Source organism: Bombina bombina, chromosome 8 (genome assembly GCF_027579735.1).
Source record: "Bombina bombina isolate aBomBom1 chromosome 8, aBomBom1.pri, whole genome shotgun sequence".
Taxonomy (NCBI): domain Eukaryota; kingdom Metazoa; phylum Chordata; class Amphibia; order Anura; family Bombinatoridae; genus Bombina; species Bombina bombina.
This window is the reverse complement of record NC_069506.1, coordinates 311,868,958-311,885,259: the sequence shown is the minus strand read 5'-3', so window position 1 is coordinate 311,885,259 and position 16,302 is coordinate 311,868,958. Positions and strand designations below refer to the sequence as shown.

General features: G+C 38.9%; 1 protein-coding gene across 1 annotated transcript in view; it reads left to right on the top strand.

Annotated features, from left to right (window-relative positions):
- LOC128639024 (protein turtle homolog B-like) overlaps positions 1-16,302 on the top strand; it is a 135,493-nt gene that overhangs the window by 20,396 nt on the left and 98,795 nt on the right. Inside the window, exons 4-8 of the mRNA XM_053691164.1 lie at positions 2,734-2,885; positions 5,407-5,524; positions 5,667-5,808; positions 8,770-8,915; positions 15,557-15,699. Of these exons, the coding sequence (XP_053547139.1) occupies positions 2,734-2,885; positions 5,407-5,524; positions 5,667-5,808; positions 8,770-8,915; positions 15,557-15,699 (701 nt within the window). The remainder of the gene's footprint in view (positions 1-2,733; positions 2,886-5,406; positions 5,525-5,666; positions 5,809-8,769; positions 8,916-15,556; positions 15,700-16,302) is intronic.

The window sequence follows — 16,302 nt, the reverse complement described above, 5'->3', positions numbered from 1 at the left end:
AAACCCCCTAACCTAACACCCCCTAAATGAACCCAAATTACCTAAATTACAAAATACTAAAGTTACTATTAAAATAAAAAAACCTAACATTACTTTAAAAAAAACAAAAAAAAACTAAGTATAAATTAAAGGGACAGTCTAGTCAAAATTAAAATTCTGGTGTAGAATGTCCCTTTAAGTTACAATTACAGAAAATAAAAAAATCTAAGATTACAGAAAATAAAAAACAAAATTATCAAATTTAAAAAAATGATACCTAATCCCTATGAAAAAACACCCCCTAATCTAATGCTAAACTACCAGTAGCCCTTAAAGGGGCTTTTTGCAGGGCATTGCCCCAAGATAAACAGCTCTTTTACATTCAAAACACACAAAGCCCCCCCTAATAGTAATCCCCCACCCACCAAACCCTCCAAAATAAAAGAACCTAACACTAAAAAACCTAAACTACCCATTTCCCTGAAAAGGGCATTTGTTTGGGCATGTAGCTCTTTTACAAAGTGCCCACCCTAATCTAAATAACCCAACCCCCCCCCCCAAAAAAAAGTTTTAAAAAAAACCCTAAGTCTTACCCCCAGGTTGGTACTCACTGTTCCTGAAGTCCGGCGGAGAAGGTCCCGTCCCATGCTGTGAAGTTTTCTTCCAAGCGGCGACCTCTTCTTTCTTCTTCCAGGAACAATCCGGCGCAGAGCGAAGCGCAGAGCTGAAGATAGGCGACCCTGGAACTGAAGACCGGCGACCCTGGAACTGAAGACCGCCGAGCGCGGAGCCATGGAGCGTGGAGGATCCTCTTCATATGATCTCTGCCATACACTGAATATTGAATTCAAGGTATGCAAATAAAAATGGCGTCCCTTGAATTCCTTTTGACTGATTTGATCCTTCAAATTCAAATCATCCAATAGGATGAGAGCTACTCAAATCCTATTGGCTGTTCAAATTGGCTGTTTTAATCGTGTACCTTGAATTCACTATTCAGTGTACAGCAGAGAACGTATGAAGAGGATCCTCCACGCTCCATGGCTCCGCGGTTGCCGGTCTTCAGTTCCAGGGTCGCCGGTCTTCAGTTCCAGGGTTACCAGTCTTCAGTTCCAGGGTCGCCGGTCTTCAGCTCCTCGGTCATCGGTCTTCAGCTCCGCCCTCCTCAATGGATTGTTCCTGGAAGAAGAAAGAAGAGGTCGCCGCTTGGAAGAAAACTTCACATTTTTTTAAACATTTTTTTTGGAGGGGTTTATTTAGATTAGGTTGGGCACTTTGTAAAAGAGCTAAATGCCCAAACAAATGCCCTTTTCAGGGCAATGGGTAGTTTAGGTTTTTAGTGTTAGGTTCTTTTATTTTGGGGGGGTTTGGTGGGTGGGGGGGTTTACTGTTAGGGGGGACTTTGTGTATTTTGAATGTAAAAGAGCTGTTTATCTTTGGGCAATGCCCTGCAAAAGCCCCTTTAAGGGCTACTGGTAGTTTAGCATTAGATTAGGGGTGTTTTTATTTTGGGGGGGGGGCTTTTTTATTTTCATAGGGATTAGGTATAATTTTTTAAAATTTGATAATTTTGTTTTTTATTTTCTGTAATCTTAGATTTTTTTATTTTCTGTCATTGTAGATTAAAGGGACAGTCTACACCAGAATTTTAATTTTGACTAGACTGTCCCTTTAAATCATAGTTAGTTTTTTTTTTTTTTTTTTAAAGTAATGTTAGTTTTTTATTTTAATAGTTAGGGGGCTTAGTAATTTAATTATTTATTTGCATTGTGGGCTTTGGAGGTTTAGGGGTTAATACTTTAAAAGGTAGTTTGCGTTGTGGGCTTTGGCGGTTTAGGGGTTAATGCTTTAATAGGTAGTTTGCGTTGTGGGTTAATGGCGGATTAGGGGTCAATAGTTTTATTAGGTAGTTTGCGATGTTGGGGTTGGCGGATTTAGGGATTATAATTTTTTTTTTTTAGTTGCGGTTTGGGTTTGATGGTCGATATATTGGTTAATACGCTTTATTAGTTATTGCGGTGGGGGTTGGCGGTTGACATGTAGATAGATATTGCTCATGGATAAGGTGTTAGTTTATTTTTTCAGGCAGTTTCGGGAGTTACGGTGCTCCCATACTCAGCGCAAGGCTTGCTGTGGCTGCCTTTGTGTGGTGAGGTGAAAATGGAGTAAGATGTCTCCATTTTCGCCACGTAAGTCCTTGCGCTGAATATTGGATACCGATTTGCAACGTGGTCCCATGTTATCTTATGGGAGTAAAAATTGCGGGCGACGGGTTAAATATACGTGCCGCATTTATATGCGGCGCTGTATATTGGATACCAAAACCGCGTAAAAACTGGCATTGCCGGCTTTTGAGGGTGACGCCGCATATGTAATGGGCCCTTTGTTTTCACCTTTACTCAAATATTCTGAATATCTGTTTTTTTCTGAATGCTGATTTATTGCTGATTAAACAGATACAATTTAAACAAATGCAACACCCTGTACGTTTTTAGAACGTGTCCTTCTTTGCCCTGTAACCGATGGGTGACTTTTCGCTCTTTGTCATTCCTAATATTATGATATTTTCTTGTCTTCCTGTATTTATTTGCTTGAGATAATTGCTCAGTTCCTTGTCGCATGAGCCTAGAATATGAACAAGTATTACTGAAGCTGTCAGTCTTGAGTGGTTTTTATTCTTACATTACTGGCAGTAAACCCCAGCTAGGTCTTCTCTAAGTATTACATTTAGTGCTCCATCTTTTTTCTCTGTAGCACCCCCCACATTCACAGAAACACCACCTCAGTACCTGGAAGTTAAAGAAGGGAGCAGTACCACCCTCACTTGCACTGCTTTTGGAAACCCCAAACCTACTGTCACGTGGCTGCGGGAGGGTCAGTTCCTTGTTGGAAACGCCAAATATCAGGTATGATGACTGCAGTTCAGTTTGTTGTTCTTCAACAGCTAAAAACTTTCATAATTATGATTCTAACAACATAACCTGTGTCCCCAACACTGTTATATTCAAATGTTTGTATTTCTTCAGTTATGTATTTGCCTCCTCCAATTAGTAGTGCGAATCTAATAAACAACCAATCAGTTTAATTTTGCTGATGCCATAAAACGTTTTTCTGTGTTGCTGCCGTTTCTGAGAGCTTCAGGATTAAACTCAATATCTGCCTTTCTATTGGTTACATATGATTTTGTTTAATTTTATAGTGAAAACCAAGGTTAAAGTTTGCTAATTTTATATTTTTAGCACATTAAAGGGATATGAAACCCACATTTTTTCTTTCATTATTCAGATAGAGCATGTCATTTTAAGCAAATTTCTAAATTACTGCCTTTATCAATTTCTTTGTTCTCTTGGTATCTTTATTTTAAAAAGCAGGAATGTAAACTTAGGAGCACTGAACCAAAATTGGGCAGACTCCTAAGCTTACTGTTCTGCTTTTCAAATAAAGATACAAAGAGAACAAAGAAAAATATTAGGACAAGTTGCTTAAAATTACGGCTCTATCTATATCTATATTTGGAGCATTCACATGATAGATCAGGGCTTGAAAAACAAGTTAAGAAATATGAAGAGATGCTAATTTGAAATGAATTAAAATAGACCTCAGAGTTGGAGGACTATTAAGTACAGTGAAATTACAGAATAAACAAATGCATTATAAAAAGACACTGTGATAACTCTTGGCCTGAATTTCAGATGAGTAGTAGATTTTTTTTTCTGATAAATTGCAAATTTACATAATTTTTTCTGCTCCCTTTATCAGGTGACAGCCATCAGCCAATCACAAAATGCATATGTATACACTGTGAACTCTTGCAAAGGCTCAGTAGGTGCCTCAGAAAGCGTGCATATAAATAGGCTGTGCACAGATTGAGTAATGTATTGAATGGAGTAGCTACCTCACTTGTTCTCCTCCGTATACAGCATCCTGCTAATTTTTGCTGCTGTTACTTTATTCTTTACCTACTTGATGACATTTGACCAGATCTTTATAATGTTTAGCAGCAGGGTTGGACTATGGTACATTTGTAAAACTTAGTGATGAGACTGGTAAATCTCATTGAGTAGTTGGGTAATGGGATTGGCATCTTGATGGTGTTTCAAGATGACCATCTCAAGATTTGTTGTAAAGAGGGCAATATAATGGGGCAGATTTATCAAGGTCTGAATGGCCCCTGATGCCCGTATTTCCTCGTGAGCCTACAGGCTCACCGGAAACAACAGTTATGAAGCAGCCGTCTTAAGACCGCTGCTCCTTAACTGGTCCGCCGCCTCTGACGAGTACGATCGGGTTGATTGACACCACCAGCTAGCGGCCGCAAATCTGCAGGGGACAGCATTGCACAAGCGGTTCACCAGAACTGCTTGTGCAATGTTAAATACAGACAGCGTATGCTGTAGGCATTCAGCGATGTCTGTCGGACATGATCCACTGAGCCGATCATGTCGGACAGACATTTGATAAATCTACCCCATAGTATTAAAGTATTGTGTATTGTTGACTGATGGGCTCTATGCATTTTATAGCAAGTATGATAAAATGACCTCTATAAATTGCAACCTTTTCAAATAACGGGGTACGTGCTGTTGAACGTGTTATATTTTGATACTATAGGTAATGAGACCAAGGGGGAGAAACATAGGTTAAGGAGCAGCGGTCGTAAGACCGCTGCGCCTTAACTCATCCGCCACCTCTTAGGTGGTGGACTGCAATCATCCTGATCAGATACCCCCTACTAGCGGCTGATTGGCAGTGAATGTGCAGGAGGCAGCATTGCACAAGCATTTCACCAGAAATGCCTGTGCAATGTTAAATGCCAACAGCCTATGCTGCCGGCATTTAGCGATGTCAGGCAGACATGATTCGCTACATTTGATCATTTCGGCCCCCAAATGTTTTGTGATCACTATGGGAGATAAATCCTTTTTACTTGGCTCTTAAAAGACCACTAAATACAGGAAAATGAAATAATTGCCAAATACACAATAAAAAAGACAGTGCAATTGAATTTGAAATGAGAAGTAGAATATTTTCTGGCAGATTTCTAAGTCAATCCAAATTTCCCTTCCCCTGATTCATGTGACAGCAGTCAGCCACTCACAAAGTGCATATACGTATATACTTTGCACTTTTGCACATGCTCAGTAGGCGCCGGGGCCTCAGAAAGTGAGCATATAAAAAAATATAATAGAAAGGAAGTATATTGGAATGTTTTTTTTAAATCGCTCCGCTGTCTAATTCATAAAACTTTAATTTTGACTTTAAGGGGTTGTTGGAACTTTTGTATTTTGTTGAGATTTTTCATAATATAAAATCTCTTTTGTTGTAGGTGATGATATTATCTGTTTATTTGGTTGTGCAGTTATGAAAACACATAAGCGATTTGACCTGCACGTTGTATATAAATAAATGTGCTGTCACTTTGCTCAGGTGAATGATGGCAGTCTAACCATTTCTTCCATCGGACGTGAAGACAGAGGAGCGTACACCTGCCGAGCTTCCAGTATACAGGGAGAAGCCGTACACAGCACACGACTCCTTGTACAAGGTATCTAACGCTTCACATTCCCATCCTATGAACTTCCATGCTCTCTCACTCGCTCCCCTGTGCACTGCACGCTCTGGACGGATTCCAGCTGACAGCATGGGCTGTTTTGGGCAGCTGAGGTAATGTTTGCTCTTATCCCTAGGGTCACCTTTCATTGTTTCCCCCCCTGAGAACATCACGGTTAACATTTCCCAAGATGCTCTGTTCACATGCCAGGCCGAGGCGTATCCAGGGAACCTCACCTACACCTGGTACTGGCAAGAGGAGAACGTCTTCTTTAAGAAGTAAGCAATAATAAAGCATTTCTCTTTACACTGCGCTGTAATTAGCTACTGTCATTCTCCTGTGATTTGCACAAGGGAATCTGAATTCTGTCTTCTTGCAGTAATCATTTAAAGGGACATTAAACTACTAGGTACAAATAAAGTATTATCATGTCATTGCCTGCAGATCTCTTTATAGCTGTTATCTTATTTTAACTCATTACAATACTACAGCTCTGTATTTTATACCGGGTGCCGCCATCTTGTATCTTGCGTATTGTTGCATCATGTTACCGGCTTTTTAAAAGTGATATGTGCACTCCACTGAGTAATACCAGAGCACGCAAATGTGCGCTAGTATTACAAGTTAGATCGTGAGGTCACGTTCGAATAGCTGGGAAGCATTGCCCTCACAAGTGCGCGCTTCCAAAGGCTACAAAGGGGCCTCGTTTTCATGCTGTGAGACACGGCATGAGAACTAATGCAACGAAGGGGGTAAGTCACGCAGTGATAGCAGTAAATTGTAAATATATAGGTATATGATTATATACCTATATATTATGGCCTCTATATACCAAATTCTGGCGGACCTGATCCGACAGTGTGGATCAGGTCTGCCAGACCTCGCTGAATACGGAGAGCAGTACGCTCTCCGTATTCAGCATTGCACCTGCAGCTCTTGCAACGCCGCCCCCTGCAGACTCGCGGCCAATCAGCTGCCAGCAGGGGGGTGTCAATCAACCCGATCGTACTCGATCGGGTTGAATTCCGGCGATATCTGTCCGCCTGCTCAGAGCAGGCGGACAGGTTATGGAGCAGCGGTCTTTGTGACCGCTGCTTCATAACTGCTGTTTCTGGCGAGTCTCTATCCGGAGCTTGATAGATAGGCCCCTATGTGTTAATGTGTTTATATACACATATTAACACATACATATATATAAATATCTATTTACAGGGAACACACAGTTTGCATTGACGGCAATGTAAAGGCACTTTTCATTGCCGTTTGTTTTCTAAGACCCCACACCCGCCAACCTTAGCCCCCAAAAACTGCTAACTACAGTTACTTTATTAAAAAATAAAGATGCTACTATCCTTATTAATAAAGTATTCTACACAGTATTTTGGGGGCATCGGATCTCTGGTTAATTATATAAGCGAGCTTGTGGTAGCAATAACCAGCCACTTGTAATGGCTGGTTATTTATTGCACACCCGCAAACAGGCAAATTTGCCCATTTACGGGCGCGATAAATTAGCGCTTCACTTGTAATCTAGGCTATAATAGAGAGCAGAATTACTAGATTTTTGAGTTTTTTTTGCACAGTTTAAATGTTACATAAGAAATATAAGCTCCAAGATGATACTAGCTCCCAGTACTGCATTGCTGCTTCTGAGCCTACCTACGTATGTTTTTCAACAAACAATACCAAGAAAATGAAGCAAATTTGTTAGTATAAGTAAAATGGAAAGTTGTTTAAAATGGCACGCTCTGTCTGAATCATGAAAGTTTAATGTTTTTACTGTCCCTTTAAATACCATGAGAGTGCTGTAATACAGTACGACATCATTTGCTATGAAGAAGAAGTTTTCATGTCAGAGAATCTGATCGAAAGTACAAATGTGCAGTAGATGTTTCATGTTTTGTAGTAAAATGCTGCTCAGAATAAGACACAGTCTGGCATTATTTAAAGGAACGTGGACATAAAAAATTTAGTTTCTGATTCAGAGAGAGAAGCCAAATTATCAAGGGCCGAATGACCCCTAATCCCCCGGTTTGCGCATGAAGCTTCAGGCTTGCCAGAAACGGCAGTTAAGAAGCAGCAGTCTTAAGACCGCTGCTCCTTAACTGGTCCGCCACCTCTTAGCGGTGGACAGCAATCAACCCGATTAGATACGATCGTGTTGATTAACACCCCCTGCTAGCGGCCGATTGGCCACGAATCTGCAGGGGGCGACATTGCACAAGCTGTTCACCAGAACTGCTTGTGCAATGCTAAATGCCGACAGTGTATGCTGTTGGCATTCAGCGATGTCTGTCGGACATGATCCGCTAAGCGGATTATGTTGGACAGACGTTTAATAAATCAGCCCCAGAGTGTGCAATTTATAAAACTTTCAACTTGACTGTTATTAAATTGACTTGTTTCTCTTGGTATCGTTTCTTGAAATGTGGCTTTTTTTCATGAGAGCATACTGAGGTAGGTTCAGGATTGTGCACTTTATGTATAACATTGTTACAAACACTGCTGCTCTGTAGTGCTCTTGAAGGAGTTAAAGCGACATAAAAGTGCAAAATTAAATAATATATTAGATCATTTTATTATTGCACTGTTGTATATGACTATTTGTTTAACCTCTGCAAAAGGATTAAAACCATAGTTAAAGTCAGCTCTAGAGCAGCAATGCACTACTGGGAGCTAGCTGAGCACATCCAGTGAGCCAATGATAAAAGGCTTATGTGTGTAGCCACCAATCACCAGCTATCTCCCAGTAGTGCATTGCGGCATATGCTTTCCAACAAAGGATACCATGAGAGTAAAGTAAATTTGATATCAGAAGTGAATTTGAAAGTGCCTTAAGATTACATGTTTTATCTGAATCATGAAAGCTACATTTTGACTTTCATGTCTCTTTTTAAGTAATAAATTATGATATATATTTTTAAATGATGTAATTTTAATTTACAAGAGACACCAAAACTAACTCTTCTCTATTACATATCAGAGATAAGTGGCTCTACATGATGTTAATTCATCAAGATGTATATATTATAAATACAGTCCTAGATTTTGTTTGTCAATTTTATTTGGCCAAATTAAAATGATTGGCTCTTTAAAAGTATGAATTTGATCCATGTGAACGCTGGCAAAACCTAACTCATATTTGCATCTTCTGTAATATTTCTCTCTGTCAAACAGGTATTTTATTCTCTATGTATGTAATTTTGTTTTAAGTTTGAGAACTTGTATTTTTCATACAGCGACCTGAAGATGAGAGTGCGCATTCTGATAGACGGCACGCTCATCATATTCAGAGTCAAACCAGAGGATGCTGGGAAATACACCTGTGTGCCTAGCAACAGCCTGGGACGCTCGCCATCTGCCTCAGCGTATCTGACTGTACAGTGTAAGCTGAGCTCTGAAGCTTTGGCTGTAGTAACAAGTAGTTAGATCTCATACTGTGTTATGAGGAGCATTATGTGTCTGTAATAAAGGTCTATTAATATGATTATGATCAGTGTTAATTTTGACGGCAAATTTCGATTTAGTCTTAGTTTTAATCTTTTGACTAAAATGCCATCTTAGTTTTAGTCGTATTTTAGTCATCTGAATTGTTTTAGTTTTAGTCTAGTTTTAGTCGGCTTAATCTCCAGTAGATTTAGGTCTACTAAAATCTAAGGGGTAATTTGCAAACTGATTATATACTCCAGGAGTAAACATAACACCTGTTATTATTTATGGTATTAAGGTTTAAACCTGCAATAGAGAAACAGATTTAGCCGTTGTGATTTATAACATCTTAATTAAACTTAAAATTAAATAAAACCAAGTTTTATAAACAAACAGAAGTGAAACTTTAAAATATAAAAAAACAAAACTGTAAACTGTATTGGCTGTATTGAACATATTACCCAATAACAATTAACAGTTTTCTTTTAATAATTAAAACAAGTATCAAGTAACTCAACACAACAAAAAGTTTCTGCAAGCACAGACACAGCATAACTTAAACCCATACTCGTGGGCTTTGCTTATTTCTATAGGAAGAGTCAATTGATTGTTCACAGATTTGAAACATTTTCTCCAACGATATTAGCACTGCTCTAGAACTTCCAAACTCATTATATACTCCTGGAGTAAAGGTTTATTAACCTGTTTTTATTTATGGTATTAAGCTTTGAACATGCAATACAGATTTAACAGATTTAACTATTGTGGTATATAACGTCTTTATCTTAAAATGTAATAAAATTAAGTTTCGTAAATTTTACAAAAGAGCAGTAATTCGATATGGATTGATTATAACACCTTGCAAAAAATGTTTTTGTCAGCAAGTTTTGATTTAGTTTTAGTCATAGTCTTTTGACTAAAATGCCATTTTAGTTTTAGTCGTATTTTAGTCATCAGAATTTCTTTAGTTTTATACTCATTTTAGTCTAGTTTTAGTCAACGAAATTAACACTGATTATGATCCCCTGTGTCTTATTGTAACACATCTGTGGTCTCACTCCCTCTACCAGCCGCCTCTCACATTTCCCTAATCTCTGTGGATCACTTTGATCACTATATCTTACCTTTGCTACCTCTATATAGAGTTCTTTTACCTATATTGTTGTACTATATGCATTTCTATGTCTTTAAATAAATGTCCTGCTATTCCTTTTCTAACACATTCCCTCTCTCTTCTCATCAGACTTTCTGTTTATTGCTCTACCTATCCACCTACCTACCTTTTTGATGTATCTCACACCATCACTCCCCATCCATATGTAGGGGGGGGGGTAGATTTACCAATGTCTGACCGACATGATACACTGTAGCGTATCATGTCCGACAGACATCGCTGAATGCCGACAGCATACGCTGTTGACATTTATCATTACACAAGCAGTTCACCAGAACTTGTTGTGCAATGCCGCCCCCTGCACATTCGCGGCCAATCGGCCGCTAGCAGGGGGTGTCAATCAGCCTGTTTCGGCCCTTGTTAAATCTAGCCCATAGGATCATAATCCAGTGGTCTAATGCAAGATAACTGGACATTGAAAGATACTTTATTGTGATATTAGAGAGGCAGCAAATATCTGTCACATACAGTCATCTGTATACAGAACTTTTTCTTCTTCACACATTGTTCTCCACAAAGTCATTAGCGCTCTCTCTTTGTCTCTTTCTCCATTTTTCTCTCCCTCCATCTCTTTCTCTTGTTCTTCTCCTTCTCTTTTCCTCCTATTTATCTTTCTCTATCTTTCTGTTGGAACCTTTATTCCTAGCTCCCTTTATTCCTCTCTGTTCCCATTGCATCCATTTTATTTCCCTTCATTTTCCTTATCTTTAGACCACAATCTTAACTCCTTCTTTATCTTCTATCCACTCATTTCCCTCTTTTATCTTCTCTCATTTCTCTTCCCTTCTCACCCTCTTTCTTTTCATTTATTTTCCTTTCTCTCTCTTTCTCCGTCCCTCATCTCTTTACATTTTTCTCTGTGCATCTGTAGATAATAAATGTCTCATCTCTTCTGTTTCTCTTTTTATTATTTCTATTTATTTGTGACAATGTATTTCTCTGTTTACAAGTCATTCTATTTCTCTTCTACTTGTCTGATTATTTTCACTGTTCCTCTTCCCATATCTAGATTTACACCTTTTTAAATCCTTCTCTTTCCCATTTTTCTCTCCTTATTTCCAGTTCCATTATTAAACTTTTTATATCATTATCTATCCTGGTTCTATAACATTGCTATGTCATTCTTTTTTTCCCATTACCCTGTCTTGCCTCCTCCTTCTCTACCTTCACCCCCCCCCTCTCCCTCAAAGGACCACTAAACACAGAAGAACTGAATAACTGAGAAATGTACAATAAAAAGACTTTGGGGACGATTTATCATGGCCTGAATGGGGCCAAATACCCCTGTTGAAAGAGGAGTTAAGAAGCAGCGGTCTTAAGACCGCTGCTCCTTAACTCAATCGCCACCACTGAGGCTGTGGACATCAATCCACCCGATCGCATAGGATCGGGTTGATTGACACCCCCTGCTAGCGTCCGATTGACTGCAAATCTGCAGGGGGCGGCATTGCACAAGCAGTTCACAAGAACTGCTTTTACAATGTTAAATGCCGACAGCGTATGCTGTCGGCATTCAGCGATGTCTAGCGGACATGATACGCTACATCATATCATGTCCGCCAGACATTAATAAATCAACCCCTTTAAATTTGAAATGAGCAGTAGAATATTTTCTGGCAAATTTCAAAGTTCATCCAATTTTCTTCCCCGCTGTTTCATGTAACAGCCTTCAGCCAATCACAAAATGCATATACTTATATATACGGTTAACTTTTGCACATGCTCAGTAGAAGTTGGAGCCTTAAGAAGTGTGTATATAAAAGGAAAGCAGACACTTAGATAATAGAAGCATATTGATTTTTTCTTTGATTGCAAGCTGTACCTGAATCATGAAACCTTCACTTAGACTTTAGCGGTGCTTTAACTCTCCCACCCTACCTCCCCAGCTCCCACTGTAACACTTTCCTTCCCCACACTTCCCTCTAAACCTTCTATCCCCCCCTCACACCCTTCATATAGTTTATTCTCCACTCATCCTTTGTATTTGTTCTTTTTCAAGTTCTCTTACCTTATGTGCTACACCTTCTTCTCACCATCTCTCTTGTTATCTTCATTTTTGCTGTTTACTTTTTTCTTTTCTATCTATCACTATTATCTTTAAATCAGGGGCGCACAAACTTTACTTATACAGAGAGCAAACCATTCGTTATAGAAGTGCTCTCAATAGTGTAGCAGATTTCAAACAACGTGGTAGGCGGGCAAACTGGTTATACTCACGAGATTGCAGTTAAAATAAGCCTTTTATTAAAAGGTTATACCATTTGTTCCAGAAATTGTTTTAACTTTTTGCTCTTGATAAAGGCTTCTTTTAGCCAAAACGCATTGAGCTGTATTTTAAATAAAACCTGAGGCTGCACCTGAAGACACCTTTGTGACGATTTTAATAAAAGGCTTATTTTAGCTGTAATCTCGTGCGCCTACCACATTGTCTGAAATCTGCTACACTATTTTGAGCTCTTTTATTTTGGAGGTGAAAGCAACAAGGTTGACTCAAAGGACGTGGGCAACTTGGTTTCCTGGAGGTGACACAGCGCCGCCACTTTCAACACTTTCTGCTTCTATACACGGTTTGGGAGAACCGGGGCTGGCAGCGAGCACCTAAAGGGAAGTGCTAACATTGCTTCATACTTTATTCTTTCTAATACATTAATTATAGAACTGGATAGGGCCACATTACATTATACTTACACACTAAGGGGCTATCAAGCCGCCAACTTTGTTGCATTCAACGGCACCAATACGCTCGGCTAACATCCCCTAACGATCTCCATATTTATAAAAAAAAGTCGCCAAAAAGCCACGCACCAATTACGGGGCGATGAGCAGCGGACTGTTGTTAACTAACAGTCATCGATCTCGCTGCTATTCGGCTTTTTACCGACTTTATTTATACCCTGTCACTAAACACTGCCACTATACTAAAATGTTTAACCCCTATCCCGCCGCTCCCGACCCCACCGCAAGCTAAATAAAGTTATTAACCCCTATCCCGCTGCTCCCGGACCCCACCACAACTAAATAAATGTATTACCCCTATCCCACCGCTCCCAGACCCCACCGCAACTAAATAAAAGTATTAACCCCTATCCCGCTGCTCCCGGACCCCACTGCAACTAAATAAATGTATTACCCCTATCCTGCCGCTCCCAGACCCCACCGCAACTAAATAAATGTATTAACCCCCAAACACCTGGCCTCCCACATCACTACCACTATCTAAACCTATTAACCCCTAAACCGCCAGCCCCCCACATCGCCATAAACTAAATTAAAGGGACACTGAACCCAAATTTTTTCTTTCATGATTCAGATAGAGCATGCACTTTTAAGCAACTTTCTAATTTACTTCTATTACCATTATTCTTCCTTTTCTTGCTATCTTTATTTGAAAAAGAAGGCATCTAAGCTAAGGAGCCAGCAAATGTTTGGTTTCAGAACCATGGACAGCACTGGTTTATTGGTGCTGTCCAATCAGCAAGGACAACCCAGGTTGTTCCCCAAAAATGGGCCGGCATCTAAACTTACATTCTTGCTTTTCAGATAAACATAGCAAGAGAATGAAGAAAAATTGATAATAGGAATAAATTAGAAAGTTGCTTAAAATTGCATGCTCTATCTGAATCACAAAAGAAAAAATTTGGATACAGTGTCCCTTTAAGCTATTAACCCCTAAACCTAACAACCCTCTAACTTTACATTAAAATTACAACATCCATTTCTTATAATAAATTAAAACTTGCCTGTAGAATTAAAAGAAACTATATTTAACTATTAATTAACCTACCCTAACAATTATACTAAAATTATATTAAACTACCAATTAAATTAACTATATTACATATTAAAAAAACCTAACCCTACTCAAATTATTTAAATATACGATAAAAAATTACTGTTACAAAACAAACAAACATTAAGTTACAAAAAACCAAACCACAGTATCAAAAATAGAAACAAATTACACCTAATCTAATAGCCCTATCAAAATAAAAAAGCCCCCCAAAATAAAGAAACCCTAGACCACAATAAACTACCAATGGCCCTTAAAAGGGCCTTTTGCGGGGCATTGCCCCAAAGAAATCAGCTCTTTTACCTTTTAAAGAAAAATACAAACACCCCCCAACAGTAAAACCCACCACCCACACAACCAACCCCCCCAAATAAAAACCCTGTCTAAAAAACCTAAGCTCCTCATTGCCCTGAAAAGGGCATTTGTATGGGCATTGCCCTCTTTTACTGCCCAGACCCTACTCTAAAAATAAAACCCACCCAAAAAACCCTTAAATAAACCTAACACTAACCCCCGACGATCCACTTACAGTTCTGCTTGAAGGATCCATCCAGCTGGCAAGAAGTCTTCATCCATGCGGCCTCTTCTATTTTCATCCACCCGGTGCGGAGCGGGTCCATCCTGAAGACATACGGAGCGGGTCCATCCTGAAGACATCCGACGAGGAGCTCCTCTTCAATACGGTCTCCGCCGTAAACTGGATCTTGAATGCAAGTGACGTCATCCAAGATGGCGTCCCTTGCATTCCTATTGGCTGAAAGGTTCCAATCAGCCAATAGGATTAGAGTCGCTAAAATCCTATTGGTTGTTCCAATCAGCCAATAGGATTTGAACAGCTCTCATCCTATTGGCTGTTCCAATCAGCCAATAGGATTGAGAGCTCATCCTTTTGGCTGATTGGAACAGCCAATAGGATGAGAGCTGCTCAAATCCTATTGGTTGATTGGAACAGCCAATAGGATTTTAGCGGCTCTAATCCTATTGGCTGATTGGAACCTTTCAGCCAATAGGAATGCTGTTTCGGATTGAGACCGGCGGATTGTATGTTATGTCACAGATTTCAACTTTTGCTGGTCTGTAGACTTTGATAACTAGGTCAAATCAAGCTCGCCACAATTACTGCTGCGGAATTTCAGCGTATTTGCGGTTGATAAATATCCCCCTAAAGCTGATGCCTCAGAGCTGTAATCAAATGTTTCATTGAGAAACTACACTAGAAAATAGTTACTATAAATGAATTTATTATATATATATATATATATATATATATATATATATATATATATATATATATATAGTTCTTATATTTACAACACTAATGAGAAGGGTCGTTCCGCTTCTTGATAAAAAGATATTTGTGTCTGTTTTCTGATTAGTGGTGCTTAGGGCCACCCGTGGTCACCAGGGCATAGTTTTGGCTGCTCTGTTCTGCGTCTGTCCTGTGCTTCATCACCCCACTCTCACTGATATCCTTCTTCTGTCTTTCAAATTGATCTCATACAAAAAAACTACAAGGGAAACTCTACCTGTTGTTATTAGACTAATATGTCCAAATGTGCAGCTGTAGAAATGTGAACGCAGTGTCATGGTGCCTTAATGACAATGGATGCTATCATATGTCCTCTTCTCTCAGATCCTGCACGAGTAGTGAACATGCCACCTGTTATTTATGTCCCGGTTGGAATTCATGGTCACATTCGTTGTCCTGTGGAGGCTGTGCCACCTGTCACTTTTGTAAAATGGAATAAAGACGGTCGACCATTAAGGATTGAAAAGGTATAAACACCTAAGGAGAGTTTGTGTTTTATCATTATTTTCTGCAGGACTAGAGCCCCTTAATCTTCTTTTCTAAAAAAAAAAGTTTAAACAAAAAAAAAAATAATTAAAAAAATGCACCAAAATAAATATTACATACTGTGTGTGTATGTGTGTGTGTGTGTGTATATATATATATATATATATATATATATATATATATATATATATATATATATATATATATATATATCAAATAAATTAAATAGCAAGTATCAACATTAATAATACATTTAAAGCATTAAAGGGCATGAAACCCATATTTGTTCATGATTTAGATAGAGCATGTCATTTTAAATAACCTTCCAATGTAGCTCTATTATCTATTTTGTTGCTCCCTTTTTATCCTTTGCTGAAAAGCATAGCTAGGTAGGCTCATATGCTGCTGATTGGTGGCTGCACATATATACCTCTTGTTATTTACTTTCAGCTAGCACCCAGTAGTGGATTACTGCTCCTTTAACAAAGTATACCAAGAGAATGAAGCAAATTAGATCATAGAAGTAAATCGGAAAGTTGTTTAACATAATCTATCTAAATCATTAAAGAAAATGTTGGGTTCCA